This window comes from Narcine bancroftii, chromosome 12 (assembly GCF_036971445.1).
Source record: "Narcine bancroftii isolate sNarBan1 chromosome 12, sNarBan1.hap1, whole genome shotgun sequence".
In the NCBI taxonomy this organism is placed as follows: Eukaryota; Metazoa; Chordata; class Chondrichthyes; order Torpediniformes; family Narcinidae; genus Narcine; species Narcine bancroftii.
This window is the reverse complement of record NC_091480.1, coordinates 20,830,236-20,848,213: the sequence shown is the minus strand read 5'-3', so window position 1 is coordinate 20,848,213 and position 17,978 is coordinate 20,830,236. Positions and strand designations below refer to the sequence as shown.

General features: G+C 38.3%; 1 protein-coding gene across 1 annotated transcript in view; it reads left to right on the top strand.

Moving 5' to 3' along the window:
• The window catches only part of clec19a (C-type lectin domain containing 19A), a 39,258-nt gene extending 23,084 nt beyond the window's left edge, over positions 1–16,174 (top strand). Inside the window, 3 exon segments of the mRNA XM_069905716.1 lie at positions 214–307; positions 3,264–3,396; positions 13,607–16,174. Coding sequence (XP_069761817.1) covers positions 214–307; positions 3,264–3,396; positions 13,607–13,692 — 313 coding nt within the window. The 3' untranslated portion in view covers positions 13,693–16,174.
• The last annotated feature ends 1,804 nt before the right edge of the window (positions 16,175–17,978 follow it).

The window sequence follows — 17,978 nt, the reverse complement described above, 5'->3', positions numbered from 1 at the left end:
ATTGATGTAGGGAAGGAAAATGCTTAGTTTAAAAAATCCTCTTTTTGCCTCCTTAATCACATGAAATCTGCTTGTTCATTCTCCTTACATAAAGAACCACTGTAGAAAAGAACAGCACAGGAAAAGGAAGATGATGATTGGAAAAAAGGTTAAAAAAAAAGAAACAAAAGCATTTATTTAATTATACTTTAACTGTCTGTCTTCTCTTACTAGCTGGGAAGAGAATGTGTTTGTTTATGACTTGGTTAACAGTCGGGTTCCTGGAATACCTACTGATATCTGGATAGGACTCCATGACAGAAGATTGGTAAGTCCATTTTATAAAATACTATATATTTTGGTGTATAAATCGAGTCATAAAACCCTAAAAAAATTCTCAAAGAAAGGAGGTCGACTTATATGTAGATATATGCTTTTGAGACCTTAAATTCATCAAAAAAAGACAGATTGATATAACCACTCCTACCTGGGATCCTGATGTCACCGCTTCTGCCTGGTAGGCTGAGGTTCCTGCTCCCGCCGGGAGCACGATGTCGCCGCTTCGGCTCCGTGGGCCAACACCTAATTACTTACTTGATTTGCTACATTTATTACTTGTGATTGGGGTGTTTTTTTTAAAAAAAACTGTGTGTTATTTCTGGGAGGCCCAGACAGCCTGAAAAATGAGGTAAGATTGATAGGCCAGATATAACACAAAACCATTAAAATGAGGCGACAAAAGGGGAGTCGACCTATCTGCCGGTTGACTTGTATGCCAAAATATATGGTAAATAACAATGAAAAGTTGTTTTCACGGTCTAGCGGCATTGTATCATAAAATCTAAATCTCGATAATTAATACATTCGATCTCTGTTATTTTTTTAACCAAAATGTTACAGTGGAGGTAAAGTCATGTAAGAGGATCTTTTTCCATCTAGACTTATTTTGACAATGGTAGATCCTCCGTAACTTGATTTGAGGTATTTTGTTCATTACAGGACATTGAAATTATGTTCAAGAAAACACATGGAGAAAACATTTGTCATTAGTTATTGGTGCTGAATGGATGTGAAAATGCTAACTGCCAGCTATACTCTGTTCACTTCGTTCAATTTGCTTTCATTGGAAATGCATGTGCACCCATTTTGGTCCAGAGATGAATTGCTCCCTCTTGGATAAACAGGAATAATTTGTTTGAAAAATGTAAAACAGGCAAGAATTTGAATTAAAAGATAACCAGGATAAAACACATTTGAGGAACTAACAACATGAACTTTAGAACAGTGGTTCTCAACCTTTTTCTTTCCACTCACATACCACTTTAAGTATTCTCTATGCCATAGTATGATTAGTAAGGGATTGCTTATGGTGGTCTATGGGTGGAAATAAAAAGTTTGCAAACCACTTTGAATCGCACCTAATTGACTCGTTATGTGCACGGTTTCATAATGCCGAAGAAAATGGGCCAATGACAATTTTTCTCAAGCAAAATATTTCACTAACAATTGGGTCTAGAGCAGTGGTACCCAACTTTCCCTTCCCACTTACATCCCTCCTTAATCACTCCCTTACCAATCACAGAGCACTTATGGCATTGGGATTACTTAAAGTGGTATGTGAGTGGAAAGAAAAAGGTTGAGAACCACTGCTTAGAAGAAAGCAATAAAGGAACAAAAAGAAATCAAGCAATTAGTCATTTTGCCCCTTGAGAGATTTTGCAGATTCATGTCAATATCCAAATTTGATGCTCAGATCCTTCATTAAAAAATCTTACATCTGCCTTGAACATTCTGATTGAATCTGTACTGTAATTTTGTTAAGTGCCCTCTATATTTTCACAACACTTTGTATGCAAAACCAATTCCTGAATTCACACTTGAATGGACCCAGTCATAAGTTTCAGATTGGGTGTCCTATTCCAAATTCATTCACAACCTGCTCAAAAAAAAATGTTATGGCTGTTAAGTACTGACGTTCACAACCAAATCTGCATTCCTTGTTAAAACCAGGGAGCACACCATTTACTCTTTCCAGTCCAGAGAATGTTGTATTATGGACAAATGTGCACAGCAAAATTCCTCATGCTACAATTGCAAAGATGGCCAGTTAATCTTGAAGTCTCTGTTAGCAGCCTGTGAATGCCCATTCTTTGAGGGAACCTGCAATGCAGGACAGCCCATATCTGCTCTCTCTGCTCCTGAGGTTTGATTGGAAAGTAAATGAAGTCATCTTTTCTTGAGAATGCAGTTCGGGGTCCTTTCTAATGACTCGGGTTTATTGTTACAAACGTGTCTTGAAATATGTTGTTTTGCGGCAGAAGTATGGTGCAGAGCAAGGTGTAAAATTTCTATAAAATTACAATTAAATAAATAAAAGATTTTTTTTTAAGTTGTGCAAAAAAGAAAAATAGTGAGGTCCTGTCCATAGGTTCATTGTCTATTCAGAAAGCTGATGGTGGAGCAGAAGAAGCCGTTTTAGTAACGCTGCATGTGTGTCTTCAGGCTCCTGTATCTCCTCCCTGATGGTAGCAGTGAGAAAAGATGATCTGAGTGGGGAGGGCCCTTGGTGATAAAGGTTGCTTTCTTGAGGTACCGCCTCTTAAAGGTGTCCTTATTGGAGGGAAGGCTAATGCTCTTGATGGTGCTGGCCGAGAACAGGCTCTGTAGCATGTTTCTGTCCTGTGTATTGGCACCGCCATTCTAGACAGTGATGCAACGAGTCAGAATGCTCTCTGCAGAAATTTGTAAGACGCTTTTGTGATGTACCAAATCCCCTCAAACTCCAAATGGAATACAGCGCACCTGCTGGTGGGCCTTCTTCATGACTGCCTCGATGATCCCCGGATAGGCCTTCAGAGATGTTGACACCCAGGGTTCTGAAGTTTCTTACACATTCCACTGCTGACCTCTCGATGAGACCTGATTTGTGTCCTCCTGGCTTCCACTTCCTGAAGCTCACAATCTGTTCCTTTACTTTAGTGACATTGAGTGCAAGGTTGTTGTTGTGATACCACTCAACTAGTTGATCCATCTCACTCCTGTACGCTTCCTCATTGCCATCTGTGATTCTGCCGACAACTGTGCAGTTATTGGCAAATTTGTAGAATGGCTTTTGAATGCAGCAGTGAACAGAAACTTTGCAGATCAGTAGCCAGAAATGGTTGTGAGGCTAAGAAACTGGGAGAAACATGCTCCACACACAAACTAGCGAAGGTGAATGTCTGATTGCAGTGGTTTGGATCACAGCAGAGAATGCTTTTAAATTCTATTTTTAAATTACTCAGGAAGGTAATTTTGAGTGGACTGACGGGACGACACATGACTATAGTTATTGGGATCGAAATCAACCTGATGATGAGACACAGCTAATACATGAAGAGGAAGACTGCGTGCAAATATGGTTCCGGCAAACCAGTGGTATGATGTTTACAAATGAGTGCATTTCTCTGATATAATCCATGTTTCTGCTGGGAAATTAATTATAAAACATTCAAAAAGCATCCTTTGTAATATTACTTTTGTGATGTAGAACATAGAAATCTACAGCTCACAGTGTTATGCCAACCTAATAACCTGCTCTGAATAGCTGCCTAGAATTTCCCTACTGTAAAACCCTGCATTTTTCTCAGCTCTTATGTATCCATTTAACAGTCTTTTTAAAGATCCTATTGTCCCTGCTTCCACCACTGGTGGGGTAGCTCATTCCATGCACCAACCACTCTCTGTGAGGAAAAACCTACATCCTTCTTCTACTTACTCCCAAGCACCTAAAAATTATGCCCTCTCACGTTAGCCATTTCAGCGCTGGGGAGAAAGTCTCTGGCCAGGCACATGATCATCTTCTCCACCACCTCGTCCTCCATCGCTCCGAGGAGAAAAGTTCAAGTTCACTCAACCTATCTCCATCAGGCATGCTTTCCTATCCAGGACATGTTATTGCATTTCCCTTTTAAGAACATTGCATAACTCTGAGTCGGTCGAAAGGCATGGGTGAAGGATTTAGAAGGAATTATGCTCTTTACATAATTCGCCGCAGTGAATCTACACAATTAGTCACTAATGTGCAGGCTAAAACAGTCTGAGTTTGTACCATTAATTCCAGAAAAAAATGTATCCTGACATTACTACAGTACTAGATTTATCTAAGACTTCAAACTTAAGAATATCAGTAACATTACTGCAGATGAAGAAAAGACAGGAGAAATTAATTATTCCTTTCATTAATTTTGTACATGTAATGCTAATAGGGAAATACTTGTGTTTCATGCTTAGAAATAATTTGATTTATATTTTTTGATAGTATAAATAAATAATGTAATATGTGTACTGACTGGTGAAGGGGTAGGAAGAAAGTAGCTGTAATGAAATTTGGTTTAGAAATATTAGAACCCTTTAATTTCTGACAATAAATGTTATACATCAGTATTCTGAATTTGAGGTCATTAAATTTGCAGATTACTTCTTATAAGGATAAACACAGAATTTCATGTTTATTGTCATACATATCAAGATACATTGATAGAGTTTGATTTGCAAACAGTCTTGCTGAGGATCTCGTACATACCACAGCAAGCAAGACACAGTAGTTACAGAGAGGGATCAGTTTTGGTACGGAGCAAGGACAATGCAGGGTTGCATTTTAAGTTGTCGCTGGTCAGTGATCTCGTGGAGGAAAGAGAATGCATTTTGGAAATTGGCTTTTAAAATGCCCAATTTCAGGTAAAGGTTTGAATAAAGAGGGGATGGTGTGTTTCCCCTTTCACTCTCAAACCTGTAATTTTCCACACATTAAAATGAATGATTATAAGGTTTAAAAAAAAAATCCTGCCAACACCTTTAGACACTTTAGGGGTACAGAACATTTTGAAAACCATTATTGTTACATCTACTCATGAATATCACTGATATTCCCAAAGAAGATGGGGGTTCTCTTTAAAATACTAGCATCATATTTGTATCGTACACAAATTGACAGTGCATCCAAAATCTCACAAGCTCATGGGGATTTGACCTTTCCAAATTTCAACTGCTGTCACTTTTCCCAAACAAAGTAATGATTGCTAAAATGGGATAAAGGGATTCTAATAGATTTAAGAAGCCTTTGCAATTTTTTTTCATCAACAAATAGATGACAAGAGGTATTTAGTTCTCTGTGGTTTCAAAGGAGAAATTCAGACTCTCTGATACATAAAATGATGGGGAGGGGGGTCGACTATAGTGTATATGGTATGTAAACATTGCTCTGGTTTATTTCCATTGACCATGTTTCACTATCACATAAAATTTAGATCAGCTTCTGTCTGAGGGTCATTGAGGCCTGTTATAGAATTGATATCGAGTCTGAAGGAACTACATAAATATGCATAAAAACATTTTCAGAAGTATGCTTTCTCAAATCTTGTAAAGCCTCCTGAATTTAAAATACCGCTGGAGATCAGATTGTGTCTGACGGCATGGAACTGGGTTCATAGTGCGGACTATGTGGGGAGCAGAGAACTGACCCTTCAGTAAAAGGAGGTATTTGAATGAGGTTGAATCCTTGGATATTTGGTCTTTGAAGTTCTGAGCTAGTGGTTGGCACAGAGGGGCACAACTCACCTCATATCTCCAGCACCCTGAGTTCAGTGTTAAGTTTCATTGGAGTTTGTGCATTCTCCAGTTGAGTTTGTGGGTTTCATTTGGGTGCTTGGTTTCCTCCCACATCCCAACAGTCATGGATTGACCGGTTAATTGGTCACTGTGAATTGTCCTTGGTGTACGGTGAGCACTGGCATCTGGATGGAGTGGTTGGGAATGTAATGAGAATAAAATGGGATTAGTAGATAGCTGGCACTGAATAGCTGTGCTGTATGACCAATTAGTTATAGTTATGAAGCAGCAAGACTGTTTGCAAATCAAACTCTATCAATGTATCTTGGTATGTATGACAATAAACATGAAATTCTGTGTTTATGCTTATAAGAAGTAATCTGCAAATTTAATGACCTTAAATTCAGAATACCGATGTATAGCATTTATTGTCAGTAATTAAAGGGTTCTAATATTTCTAAACCAAATTTCATTACAGCTACTTTCTTCCTACCCCTTCACCAGTCAGTACACTGGTTTATGCTATCAAAAAATATAAATCAAATTATTTCTAAGCATGAAACACGAGTATTTCCCTATTAGCATTACATGCACAAAATACAAAACTAACTACAGTACAACTCCAATTATCCAAAATCCTCAGCTATCCGAAATGTTTTTGGACCTGGAAGTGATGTGTGTCGGCTCTGAAATTTTTTTCAGACAATTGAGGATTTCAGAAAATTCAGAAATTCTCATTAATCCGATAAATTTTAAAGCCGAAATGATGTCATTTCATTTCCGAAAAGTTTGGAATAAATGAGGGTATCTGAAACAATCAGAAATCCTCAGTCATCCAAAACATTTTTGGAGCCAAACTGATGTTACAGGTCGAAAGCATTTTGGAAAAACCTCTGAGTAAAATTTTGAGTTTTCAGTGTTGATTTATCTTATTTTGTTCAGGTTGGGTTTTTTTTTTGTGGTGAGAATTAAACATTATTTTGTACTTAAAAAGCATTCCCTTGTTGTTGTTTAAACACTGTTACAAGTGATTTACTGTTGCTACTGGGCTGCTTTTTAAAAAAAATGACCAGTTCTCCAAAAATATTGTTTGTCCAAAACAGGCCTGGTCGCAACCATTTCAGATAATCGGAGTTGTACGGTATATTAAGTAGGACACTTGTTTACCTTTCTATTGACTTCAGTGGAAATAAAGATCAAGACTAACATGTAACTTGATGTCACCCATTTTTCTCCACCATCTAGATTCAAAATTTCCATTTCAAATAGATTCATTAATGAGGAAAGTTTCCCATTTTTCACTTCAATATAACTCGCATTGGCAACCTGCGAAGAAACCTTCACAAAGTATTCTAATTTATCTCTCCCTCCTTTATTTGCTCAAAGAAACTACAGTCTAAAGATATTGAAAGCTTTTTTTGGGGTGAATTAGTGAAAATATTGTTTCCCCAAAGAGTTTAGTTTATTTTGTTTTTTTTTTTTTTTTTTTTTTTTTTTTTTTTTTTTTTTTTGAAATAATTTATTAACATTTGAACAGTTGAAGTATTTTGGTAATTGTGATGCAACTTTCCCTAATGTACTTCTGATAAAAAGATTATATTGGAGAGTTAACAAACATGAGTGTCCTCCCATTATTAACTTCATAATCTTATAAAATGGTCCAGTGCAACTTGAAAGACTATCTATCTCATCTGCTTCCAGTAGAAGGAAGGTTCACATTCTAACCACCATCCCGATGAAGAAATGTTCCATTTCTCTCCTGCAGCCATTCTCAACCTTTTCTTTGGCTCTGACCCCTTGGGTCTCTGCTTCAAAGTTGATGACTGCTTCACAGGGAAAGAGGGGCCGTGTTTTTGTTTCCTCCATACTTTTCTCCCACTGATGACATAAAAAGAGACATATTCACATTACATGAGATGAAAAGAAAACAAGGATTTTATCTAAATGCACTGTGCCCCCACCCCGGAGGCCAAAGCTTCCCCCCCCCCCCCCCCAACCCGCCCTCGAGAATGGCAGTTCTGCTGGATTCATTACAGTAGCATCCTGAATTTATCCGCCGTCCCTCATGGAATGAAGCATCCCAAGACATTAAATAAGATGCAACCAAAAAGTTTGACTAAATTTGATAGTGAGGTATAAAGAAATATCAGAACCAGTGATCAAATGTTTGGCCTAAAACATAGGTGGAAGGAAGATAGTAAGAGAGTTAATGATTTGGGGAGAGAAGGCAGGTGAAACCTAACTGGCCGAGATGGGAGTGAATGAAATCAGTGGTGCACAAGAAGACGGAAACGGAGGAACTCAGAAACATGGAAGTATTGCAGGGTTGTAAAGAGCTGTAGAAATAAAGTCATGATTTGGCTTGCAAATAACAATGAGCACTTTAATATTGAAATGATTTTGGAGTTAAAACCAGCAAAAATGTTGAATGAACAAGGTTTGGAACAGATTAAAGTCAGGTCATGGGGATTTTAGATGAGCGCATTTATGTGTGATAGAAGATTGGTTGTCATCTGGGAGACATGGGTAAGCATTTTTGCTGAAACAAAAACAAAATGTTGATTATATAATTGGACATTGTATTAGAGCAGATATATTGGTGAAAACTCGTCTGTGTTTAAAAACAATCTGAAAGTTGTGAGCATTCTGACTAAGTGTTGGACAATCTCTCGGGCATAGAAATGCAGCCAGGAGCTGGGTTTGTGGCTCCCACTAACTGGCAATGATAGCACCAGAGGTCATGAGGAGGCATATCCCAGAGCTCAGCTGAAAAACCAACATCCTGCCAATGCTTATTGCGCTGGACAGTCATGACTAAAACTTGAAAGCTGATGTACCAAGAGCATCCCATCGTGTGTCTGGGATTACTTTGGATTGCATTCCAGGAGACTGTCATGGTGAGCTATGGAGGTAGAGAAGGATAAAAAAGAGATGGTGGGAGCCAGGGAATTTCCAGTGGATAAAGCGTTGAAGGCAAATTAAAAAAAACTGCAACTGAAAATCCAAAGTAAAAGCAGAAAATGCAGGAAACAGTCACTGGGTCTGGTAGCATCTATGGGCAAAAAAGCAGAGTTAATATCTCGGTTCAAACACAATGTATTTCCAGTATTTTTTTTTCATTAAATCATCGAATGACATTGATGGTTGGAGATTGGACAGCTGGGGAAAAAAATTTGTAGATAATATGTTGATGAATCTCAGAGACCAGGGTGGTTTGCTGAGAGTCTTATTTCCTTTTCTCTGGAAACATACTAATGGCATTCCAGAGCAGCAGGACCCATCTTGTAATGAAGCCGATTATAATTGCCTGTTGTGGGTGAAGCACTTGCTGTCAGAAGCATTGATTGGGCTAGTATTTCAAATAGGGTAAATGGCTGCAGAGCCATGGGTATTGAGACTTCCCAGTTGAAATTCTGAAATGACACATTTGATTTGTATTGCATGCACAGCAGGCAGGTCTGAATTTTGCTCTCTTGAATGAGCAATTGTTTGCAAGCATTGCAGGACACAGGAAAATGTTGCTAACAACATTACAAAAGTCTGGCAAATCATCCAGGCAGGGGTATCTCTTGGCTTATGTAGGGACTGACAATTTGCAAAATGATTCCAGAAAAGATAAAGTATGTAAGCACCTCGTGCTGTACTTCTCTAGAGAAACACTGGCTGAAAATGATATGTACAATTTGTCCATGGCATCCAAGATTGCAGTGGCAATATCTGAATTTTGAAATCTCAGGGTTTTTATCATTGTAGAGCTCGTCGAAAGAATCAAAGACTTGTTGATCCAAACCAAGGCTTTTATTAGCAAAAGACAGGAGCTCTTCACAGGTGGCCGACTAGTCCGGAATGATCCGACCTGGCTAGGGACACACCCTTTAAGGCCCAGACAGTAGGTGTGGCTAAGCTCTCAGCCAATCGCTGTAAGCACAGTCTAGATACTGTAACTATATACACTATATACATTGGTGATAGACCTGTACTATCACAGTCATAACAAAGTTGATTACATAGGTTAGGGTGATATTTGTCTATTTTAGTGAACTCAGTTTTTATTTCCATCACTGCAATTAATTTGCTTTATTCACCGCTCCATAAACTTACTTGCTGTTAAAACCCTCACCAAAGAGGCAGACAAAAGACACGGTTTTATAGGCCAGTTAGCTTAACGTTCATGGATGCTTGAAACTATCATTTAAGGACGAAATAGCAAGACATCTTGATAGAAATTACTCCATTGGGTGGACGTGGCATGGATTCAGGAAAGACCAGTCACGTTTGATGAACGTACTGGTGTACTTTTGAAGAGATAATGAGTGCAGTTGATAAGAGGTTGATAGAGTTGATAACAGGTACTCCCTGACTTGCGACCCATGTGACTTGTGTCTATCTGCACGTACAACCAAATTTTTAAGAAAAAATACAAAATTTATGTGGTTGATGTTGTATTTGATAAACTATAAACAGTGATACAGGGTATGTAAGCTGAAATGTGTGTACTTACCTTGTTAGTTGGTGTCTCAGGGTCCATAGGCTGGGTGCGGCCATCTTGATTGTGCGCATGCGTGGTGGGTTCACGTATTGGAGTTCGGTTGGCGCATGCGTGAGAGTTAAGGGCGTGAATTCAATATCATCAAGATGCTTAACTCTCACGCATGCGCCAACCGAACTCCAATGTGCAAACCTGTCAGGCAGACTAGCCAATGTGCACAGGAATCATGATGTGCCCAGCCGATGGACCTCCCCCGACTATTTTTAAAAAAAAAAAGATAAGCATGCTCCAGAATGTGGAAAGATTCGCCAAGGTTGATCGACAAATTCAAGAAGCTCCATGTCCACAGGCAAAATTCTGACTGCATCCATTTTGAGATACGACCGATCCTTCTGTCCCAATAACGGTCACAAGCTGGGGAAAACATGTATACTTCGATCAGTTCACAACATGCAGAGAAAGGGACCAAGTGTTGTATGTCCACATATGCTAATCACATTGAATTGAGTGGAAAATAAATGGATTGAATGGGAAAAGGTCTGGGAGGTTAAGTACATTAGTGAGTGAGATCATCCACTTGGAACAAAAAATAATGGATTAGACTATTATTTAAATAGTGAAACAGCAGTAGAGAGATCTGGGAGTGTTTGTGCATCCTTTGCAAAATGTTTGCAGGCAGGTGATGAAAAGGCAAATGAAAAATTGGCCTTCATTGCTGGAGAGATCAAATTTAACAGCTGGGAGGTTCTGCTGAATCTACAGGGTACTGGTGAGGTGACACCTGGAGTACTGTCTGCAGTTCTGGTCTGTGTACTAGACAAAGATTATACTTTGGAGGTGACGCAGAGGAGGTTCTGGAAATGAAGGAGTTATTTGATCAGGAGCAATTAAGTAATGGAATTATTTCCTTTGGAACTTAGAAGGATATGTTCGGGGGTGGGGGGTGGATCTTATCAAGACCTATGAAAGAAACAGATGAGTTAGAAACAGGGAAGTTGTTTTCATTGGGAGGGGATTCAAAAACCAGGGGACATATTCAAGATTCCTTTGTTGTCATGTAATAGAACAAAACACCTACTATTACATGAAATTACCTTCAGCCTGCTGTAAGGCTAACAAAGAGTTCCCATTAGTGATGCCTGGTTCCCCTTAAGAAAGAAAGAGAAGTAAAAGAGAGTCCTTTCAGAGCCATTGAGTGGATTCACCTCCAGCGCTCCCATAGCCGCAAAGACTCCTTTGCGAACCATTGGCAAGCCGACCTCCAGATCCAAACCTCCAACGTGATCAGGAAGCCTTCAGTGCCTGAAGCCCTTCTTGCCCTCAGCACCTTCTCAAATCCTGGCTTCGGGACTCCCCGACCGCGTGTCATCTGCAGCCTAGCTGGATTCCTCACTTGATGAGCCTCTCGCTGGTCCGCCACCATGATCACCATCCTGTTGAGTGTCCTCTGCTTCTCCTTCTCAACGGAGGTTATTCTTGTTTCTGGTGCCCACTGCTGGTTTGCTGCTCCCCAGAGTCTGCAACCCCTTGTGTTTGGCGCCAAGCACAGGCACTGCCATCTTGGGCATATACCCTTGGTTGTAGAATTTTAGTTTAAAAACACCGTTGACTCCTTTAACAGACCATTTAATGCCTGAATGGAGCTGCCAGCATGAGGACTAGGCAGCTGAATCCTTCAAAGCAACGTTGTGTCTATAGCTTCTGCTCTCCTGCCCCCACACTGGTGCCACCATTTGCTTTTTGTATTATATCCTCAAGATTTGGGGAATAGGTTTAAGATGGCAAAAGAGTGCACAATCTCTCAGAGTAGAGAATTGTGTTAGGGTTAGGCCCAAGTAACTGGTAGAGGCTGACTCATTCAGTGGGTTTCAGGGAACAGGTGGGTTAGTGGAGCTAAATCCATGCCCTGAATGACAGAGCAAGGTTCAAAGGGCCAGGTGGCCCACTGCTCCTATATCTTCTGCTGACATTGAAAACATTCAAGTACTTCACGTCCACATTTCTTTTCTGGGGCAACTAATTCCAAAGACTCTGACATCTCTGAGAGAAGAAATCTGTCTTCACCTCAGTCTTAAATTATGATAATCTCGGTTTATGCCCTCCCACCCTAACCCATCCTGGAAGCATTCTCGAAACTCAAGGATAGACTAAAATTATGAATGTACTGAGTTGTGATAGTGGGTCCCTTTGAAGCCTGCATGGTTACCAACCTTCATGGAGATGTATTCTTTCTTAACCAAAGCAGGAAATGTTCCTCAAAAGCATTAACGCAGCGAAGACAGAGATGGTCAGTGGTAGGGTGACTAGATTTGATGTGTATTGTTTTCTTTTAAGTCGGGTCACAAGGGGAGACATGGACCTGTTTTTAAGCAGTAAATATTGATTTGTATTGTGTTGTTCTTCACATTATTGATTACACTGGACAATTTTTTTCCCAGAAGGTTTGGTTCCTGAATAAAAATTAGGGATTATAATGGACGACTTCAGGCTGAACACAAAGATAATTTCAGATTTGTTGCATCACATAGGTAGTTGGTGAAACAATAAATTAACTTTAATTGAATTTAGCAGGCTTAATTGCATAATGATACTGGCACATTGAGTTACTTCAGCTGACCTAAAAATATTTTCCCGCTGATTTTCATTTGTGTCAGTGTCCAACAATTGTCGGCCAGCATTGATGGATTCCGGTTACCATTTTTCCATGGTTGCAATGTCCTGGTGAAACCTTTCACCATTTTCATCGCTGACTGCACCAAGATCAGCAGGGAAGATGTCCAAATGCGAATGCAGAGATGAATTTTCAATGACATGTTGCATTTCATGTTTTTGTATGGTTGAAGTAGACTTAAAATATGACAGGATATTACAAAAATAGGTTATATCTAAAAAGCAGTATGTGATCGAAAAGTTTTCAGGTGATTTTTGTGATCATTAGCCAAAAATCAATAAAATACACCCCAAAGTGTTCAGGAAACAAAATCTTTGTTGTCCAATGTTATTAAGTGAACATACAAGAATTGAAACTGGATGAGGGCAATGCTCCTTTATCTTGAGCCTTTATCTCCTTTATCTAAGCTAAGCCTCAGTTAAAGACTGAAAATATTCCCATCACAGCAGTGTAATATTTAGCTTTTACAGTAAGAGATCATTAGGGGGTTTCAACCTAGCTCATAGTTGAACAAATTCACAGCCCAGAGTCCACATAAGCTGATATTACATTGGCAATACCTCTCATAGATTTTTTAAAAATGTATTGTATTGAAACGTGAGGCATCACATGGGCATATGCTCTGAGTAATTTTAAAATATTTTCCTCTGCTTGTAAAGAATAATGTACTTGATCTGGATGTTATTAGATGCTATTGCTGAACACAATAGCTGTCAATACCCCCCCACACACACATAGACACACACACACAGACACACACTATAATCGCTCAACATATCTTTTCCCAAATGTAAAAAGTCCTATTCTAATGCAATTAATAAGCATTCATTATTCAAAACCAAACCCTCAATTTATATTTCTCTTTTTTTTATTCCTAGCTCTTAGATCGTGGAATGATAATCGTTGCAGTCGTGAATTTCCATTTGTTTGTAAAATTCCCTCCCTGGAGAACAACTATAAGTAGCCTTGGTTGTTTGGGATTCATTCTGAAGATTTTTGTTTGGAGTCAGTAGCATTGATGCAAAGACATTCTGTCCAACAGGGGAAAATAATTTTGAGGTTAAGATCAAAATGCCAATTCATTAACATCATTACTGTGAGCAGTAAAACAGCTTGGTCTATGTTCTGTTTCTTTGTGTTTTATTTCAGGCTACAATATATCGTAATCATTTTCATATGCAATGTATTGAATTATATTTGTCTCAGCACCAAATGTTAATATTCTCTGTTAGAATTTTGATTAACAAGTCGAACTTGTCTTCCACAAATGTATTAGTTAGATGTTTGTCATTATCTTTCGTTAGCTTATTTAGTTACAAGCCCACTAAAATATGTATGACATAAAATTTAGCAGCGATGACCCAAAAATACATGCCTTCAAATTCACATTGGAAGTGAATTCCCGCAGAATGTAAAATTGCTTTTCAAATATCTGTATAATTGTATTTTCAGTTGTCAAATTTATATAGCCTAATCATATATTTAGATCTTTCACACATTAAAAAAAAGAACATGGGATGCAAAAGAGGAACATACATTTTCACTTGCCTATTAATGCCCTTCGAACGCTAGGTGAAGTATTTTAACAAGAAGTGAAGCTATGTAGGCTTTACCCTGGGGTTCTAATTAAAAATCTGCCAAGAACTATTATTTGCAAGAGCTGCCAGTCATTGACATCTGTTAAAATGCCAAAATGGAAAGATTTCACTCTATTTCAAAAATCAAATTCCATTTTATTAAATGCCACTGTTAGAAAGGGTACTTCTATTTTCAATATCTGAGTACAAAAGTAAAGCAGAAACAAATGGGGAAAAAAAGTACAAAGAACTGCCAACAATAATATTTAGAGTGGTTAGGATGTGGACAATCATCAATTTATTGTATAGTTCATTCGCTTTATATAGACAACATTTGTTCGATAAGTAAGCTATTTAATGATCAGCAAGTTTGAATTTTTGAACAAGTGATTGTACTACGCAAACGGTCCTGTACCCTTTAAACCAGTGGTTCTCGATCTCTTTCTTTCCACTCACATACCACTTTAAGTCATCCCTATGCCATCGGTGCTCTGTGATTAGTAAGGGATTGCTGAGTGGGAAGGAAAAGGTTGAAAACCACTGTTTTAATCATACCTCATTGACGTTAAGTGCATAGTTTCATAACTCCAAAAGAAATGGGCCAATAACAATTTTCCTCAAGCAAATATTTGGGTCTAGACCAGTGGTTCTCAACCTTCCCTTCCCACTCACATACCTCCTTAAGCAATCCCTTACTAATCACAGAGCACCGATGGCATAGGGATTACTTAAAGTGGAATGTGAGTGGAAAGAAAAAGGTTGAAAACCACAATGATGGATTCACTCTAAAAAGCTGCTCTCCTTTTTCAATCATTTTATTAACATTTCATAATATACACAGCATAAGGAGAATAGAAATAACACAATTAAAATGGTATGTCTAAGTCTACATGGTATAAATATCATATATATTACAAAAAGTGAAAAAGTGACACATTAGAAATAATTCTCCTAACAAAGAAAAACAGAAATAAAGAAATAAATATAATATATTTAAGAAAAAACCCAATTAATTACTAAAAAAACCCCAAAAAGCTGCTTTCTTTACAAGTCACTGTTATTCATTTAGAATAACTATGCAGAGAAACTGAAACACCACTAACCGAAACACCACTAACCAAGACACCAATCATTTCGAAAGGCAGTTATTCTTTTGAGAGTATAAAATTGATTGTTGCAAAAAAAAAATCAAACTAACAGAATGGTTTTTTGCTTTGGCATGGGATTTTAATTGTAGAACAAAGTGTCTCTGCATTCCTTCATTTGACCTAATGACTGATAAAGAAAGCTGAGAAAAAAAAAATCCAGCTCTTTTGAACAAAGAAAATGTTCCATGTAGCAAGCAACCATGCATTCTGGGGTACATCTGTCAATTGTCCATGCTGCTGTTATCATCTGCTATAGTTTCAGTGATCAGTTTCTAATGTGCATCCAAACCCAGCAGAAAGAAGGAGACCCCCTTCGTCTCCCTCTCCCCACCGTAGCAGGCCTATTTCATCACTATTTTATTGCCAAAAACCTCTGCACAGGTTCAATTGTTGAAGGTACTGAGACTCTTTTATAAGAACAATGAAAATTAATAACTCTAAACAGTGCTATAATGACTATATCCATTGAAAATGCAAACCAAACAGTTTGTGGGAATATTTTGATAGTATTTTTTATTTATTTTCTATGACAGATGAAGTAATTAGATCTGTAAACATGATATTTTTGTATAACTTTTCTTTCAGTGCTTGTGATGAAGTGACACACAATGAGTTGTGACTTGTAGACATTGTTTACAAGTGAGATACAATGTATGTAAAGGACTTGTGTAGCCACATGGCCAACAAATAAACCAACATTATCATTAATGTAAAATAAAAATGCTTTTTCTGCTGTCATATTTCAATTCATTGGGTCAATATTCCTCAGTTTTTCCACCTATGAGTTTGTGCTGTCAAATTTCAGTATTTTGGTGGATTTAGTTTCAATTTTTGGGTGGAGTTCTTCATGTACATTGAACCTTCAAACTCCATCGCTGGTGAATAGTCCACACAAGAAGTGGAGTTCCACGCAATACAATATGTCCAGCCCAGGTTCTCCATAGGCAGGTGGGAATGTGTTCTGACATGTAATGCACACTTTGGTCTCACTTGCAAAATTTATTTTTGTGCCTTTGAACTTCCTTGATAATTTGAGGCACTCTCACTGAAAAACAGGTCTTAACTGGAGGATTGTGTCAGCTGGAAAGTCTTCAATTGGAGTCATCAGTCCTCTAGCTTTTTGCTGTGTACCTTCTCATCTGCTGACAATGTCTCAGGCCCTTTCTTGTTTTTTTTTCCAATCCCCAACACACATCTGACCCCTGCCCTATTCAAGTCATTATGTTATGAAAGACAAGACCGTTGATTTGATGCACAATTGGAGCTGGACCTTGCGGGGTCATTAGTTCGTTATTCTGATGTGTACTTGAGAGCCACAGAAGATTCTGAGAGAGTAAAGCACAGTTTTTAGTGAAAATACTCATCCAGAAGAATTCAGAACCCCTTTCATTCCAGAACAAAGAACCAGTAAGATGCCCATTAGATACATAAAGCTTTGTGCTCCATAGAATTTGACTGTTGAGGGAGCAAGCACAAAATCTCAAGCATGGAAGAAATCCTGGATCATAATATAAGTTTGACTTGCTGTAAGCTTCATAAATATGTAATGAAAAGGAGACTGATAATAATTCTCCAAGGAAGGCTGATATTAGAATAGCTAGTATTCGATCTGATGCTGTTGGATTACCTCCAACTTGACACCTCATGGATGAAATGACTGTTTAATGGATGTTTCATTCCTTTAAGCATTTGCCTTTTCTCACCAAACTCTCCAGAATGTGAGTCAGTGTGATACTACAGGATACTATCACCAATGTATATATTTATATATAGTAGTAGTGATTGGCTGAAAACTGTAGCCACGCCTACTGGCAGGTCATAAAGGGATGCTCCTAACCAGTCTGCACTGGTTGACCTTGCTGTAATACGTTCCATTCTTTTGCTAATAAAAGCCTTGGTTTGAGTCAACGTCTTTGAGTCATTCGACGTGCTATAGTCAGAAGGTGAGTTCTTCCAGCCCATCATTGTATCCTGAGCTTTAGTCTTAATAATGACACATAACCTTCAATGCCTTCATTTTGCAATGTCTAAAATCTGGATCTCAGATTTTCTACAATTGCGACCATTTGAAGAGGATATGTTCAGGATACTTCTGAAGGATTTACTTGCTACATTGCTAAGGGCAGTCACGTTTATACTTTCATTTATACCACATCAAAGCAAGAAAGAGAAAACCTCCATTGAAATAACCTAAGAACATCCAAAAAGTCTTTACAATCAATTCCTTTTAAATTGTCATCTCTTGGAAGCCTAGTTGGAGGTTCATATGAATGAGTTAATAGCTGGATAAAGTAATTTTTGTAATATTCATTCAGGACATGGCGAACAATCCTGATCTTTAATTGGTGTCATGTTCACCTTCAAGAATATATCATGGCTAATGTGATTTATGGTGTGAAAAATAAAAAATTTAAAAAAAAAAGAATAAAAGGGACAATTACAGTACATAGAGAGACTGGAGGACCTTCAGTAGGACATGCAGCATCTATGGAAAGCAATAGGTAGTCAGAATTCTGGCCCACAGC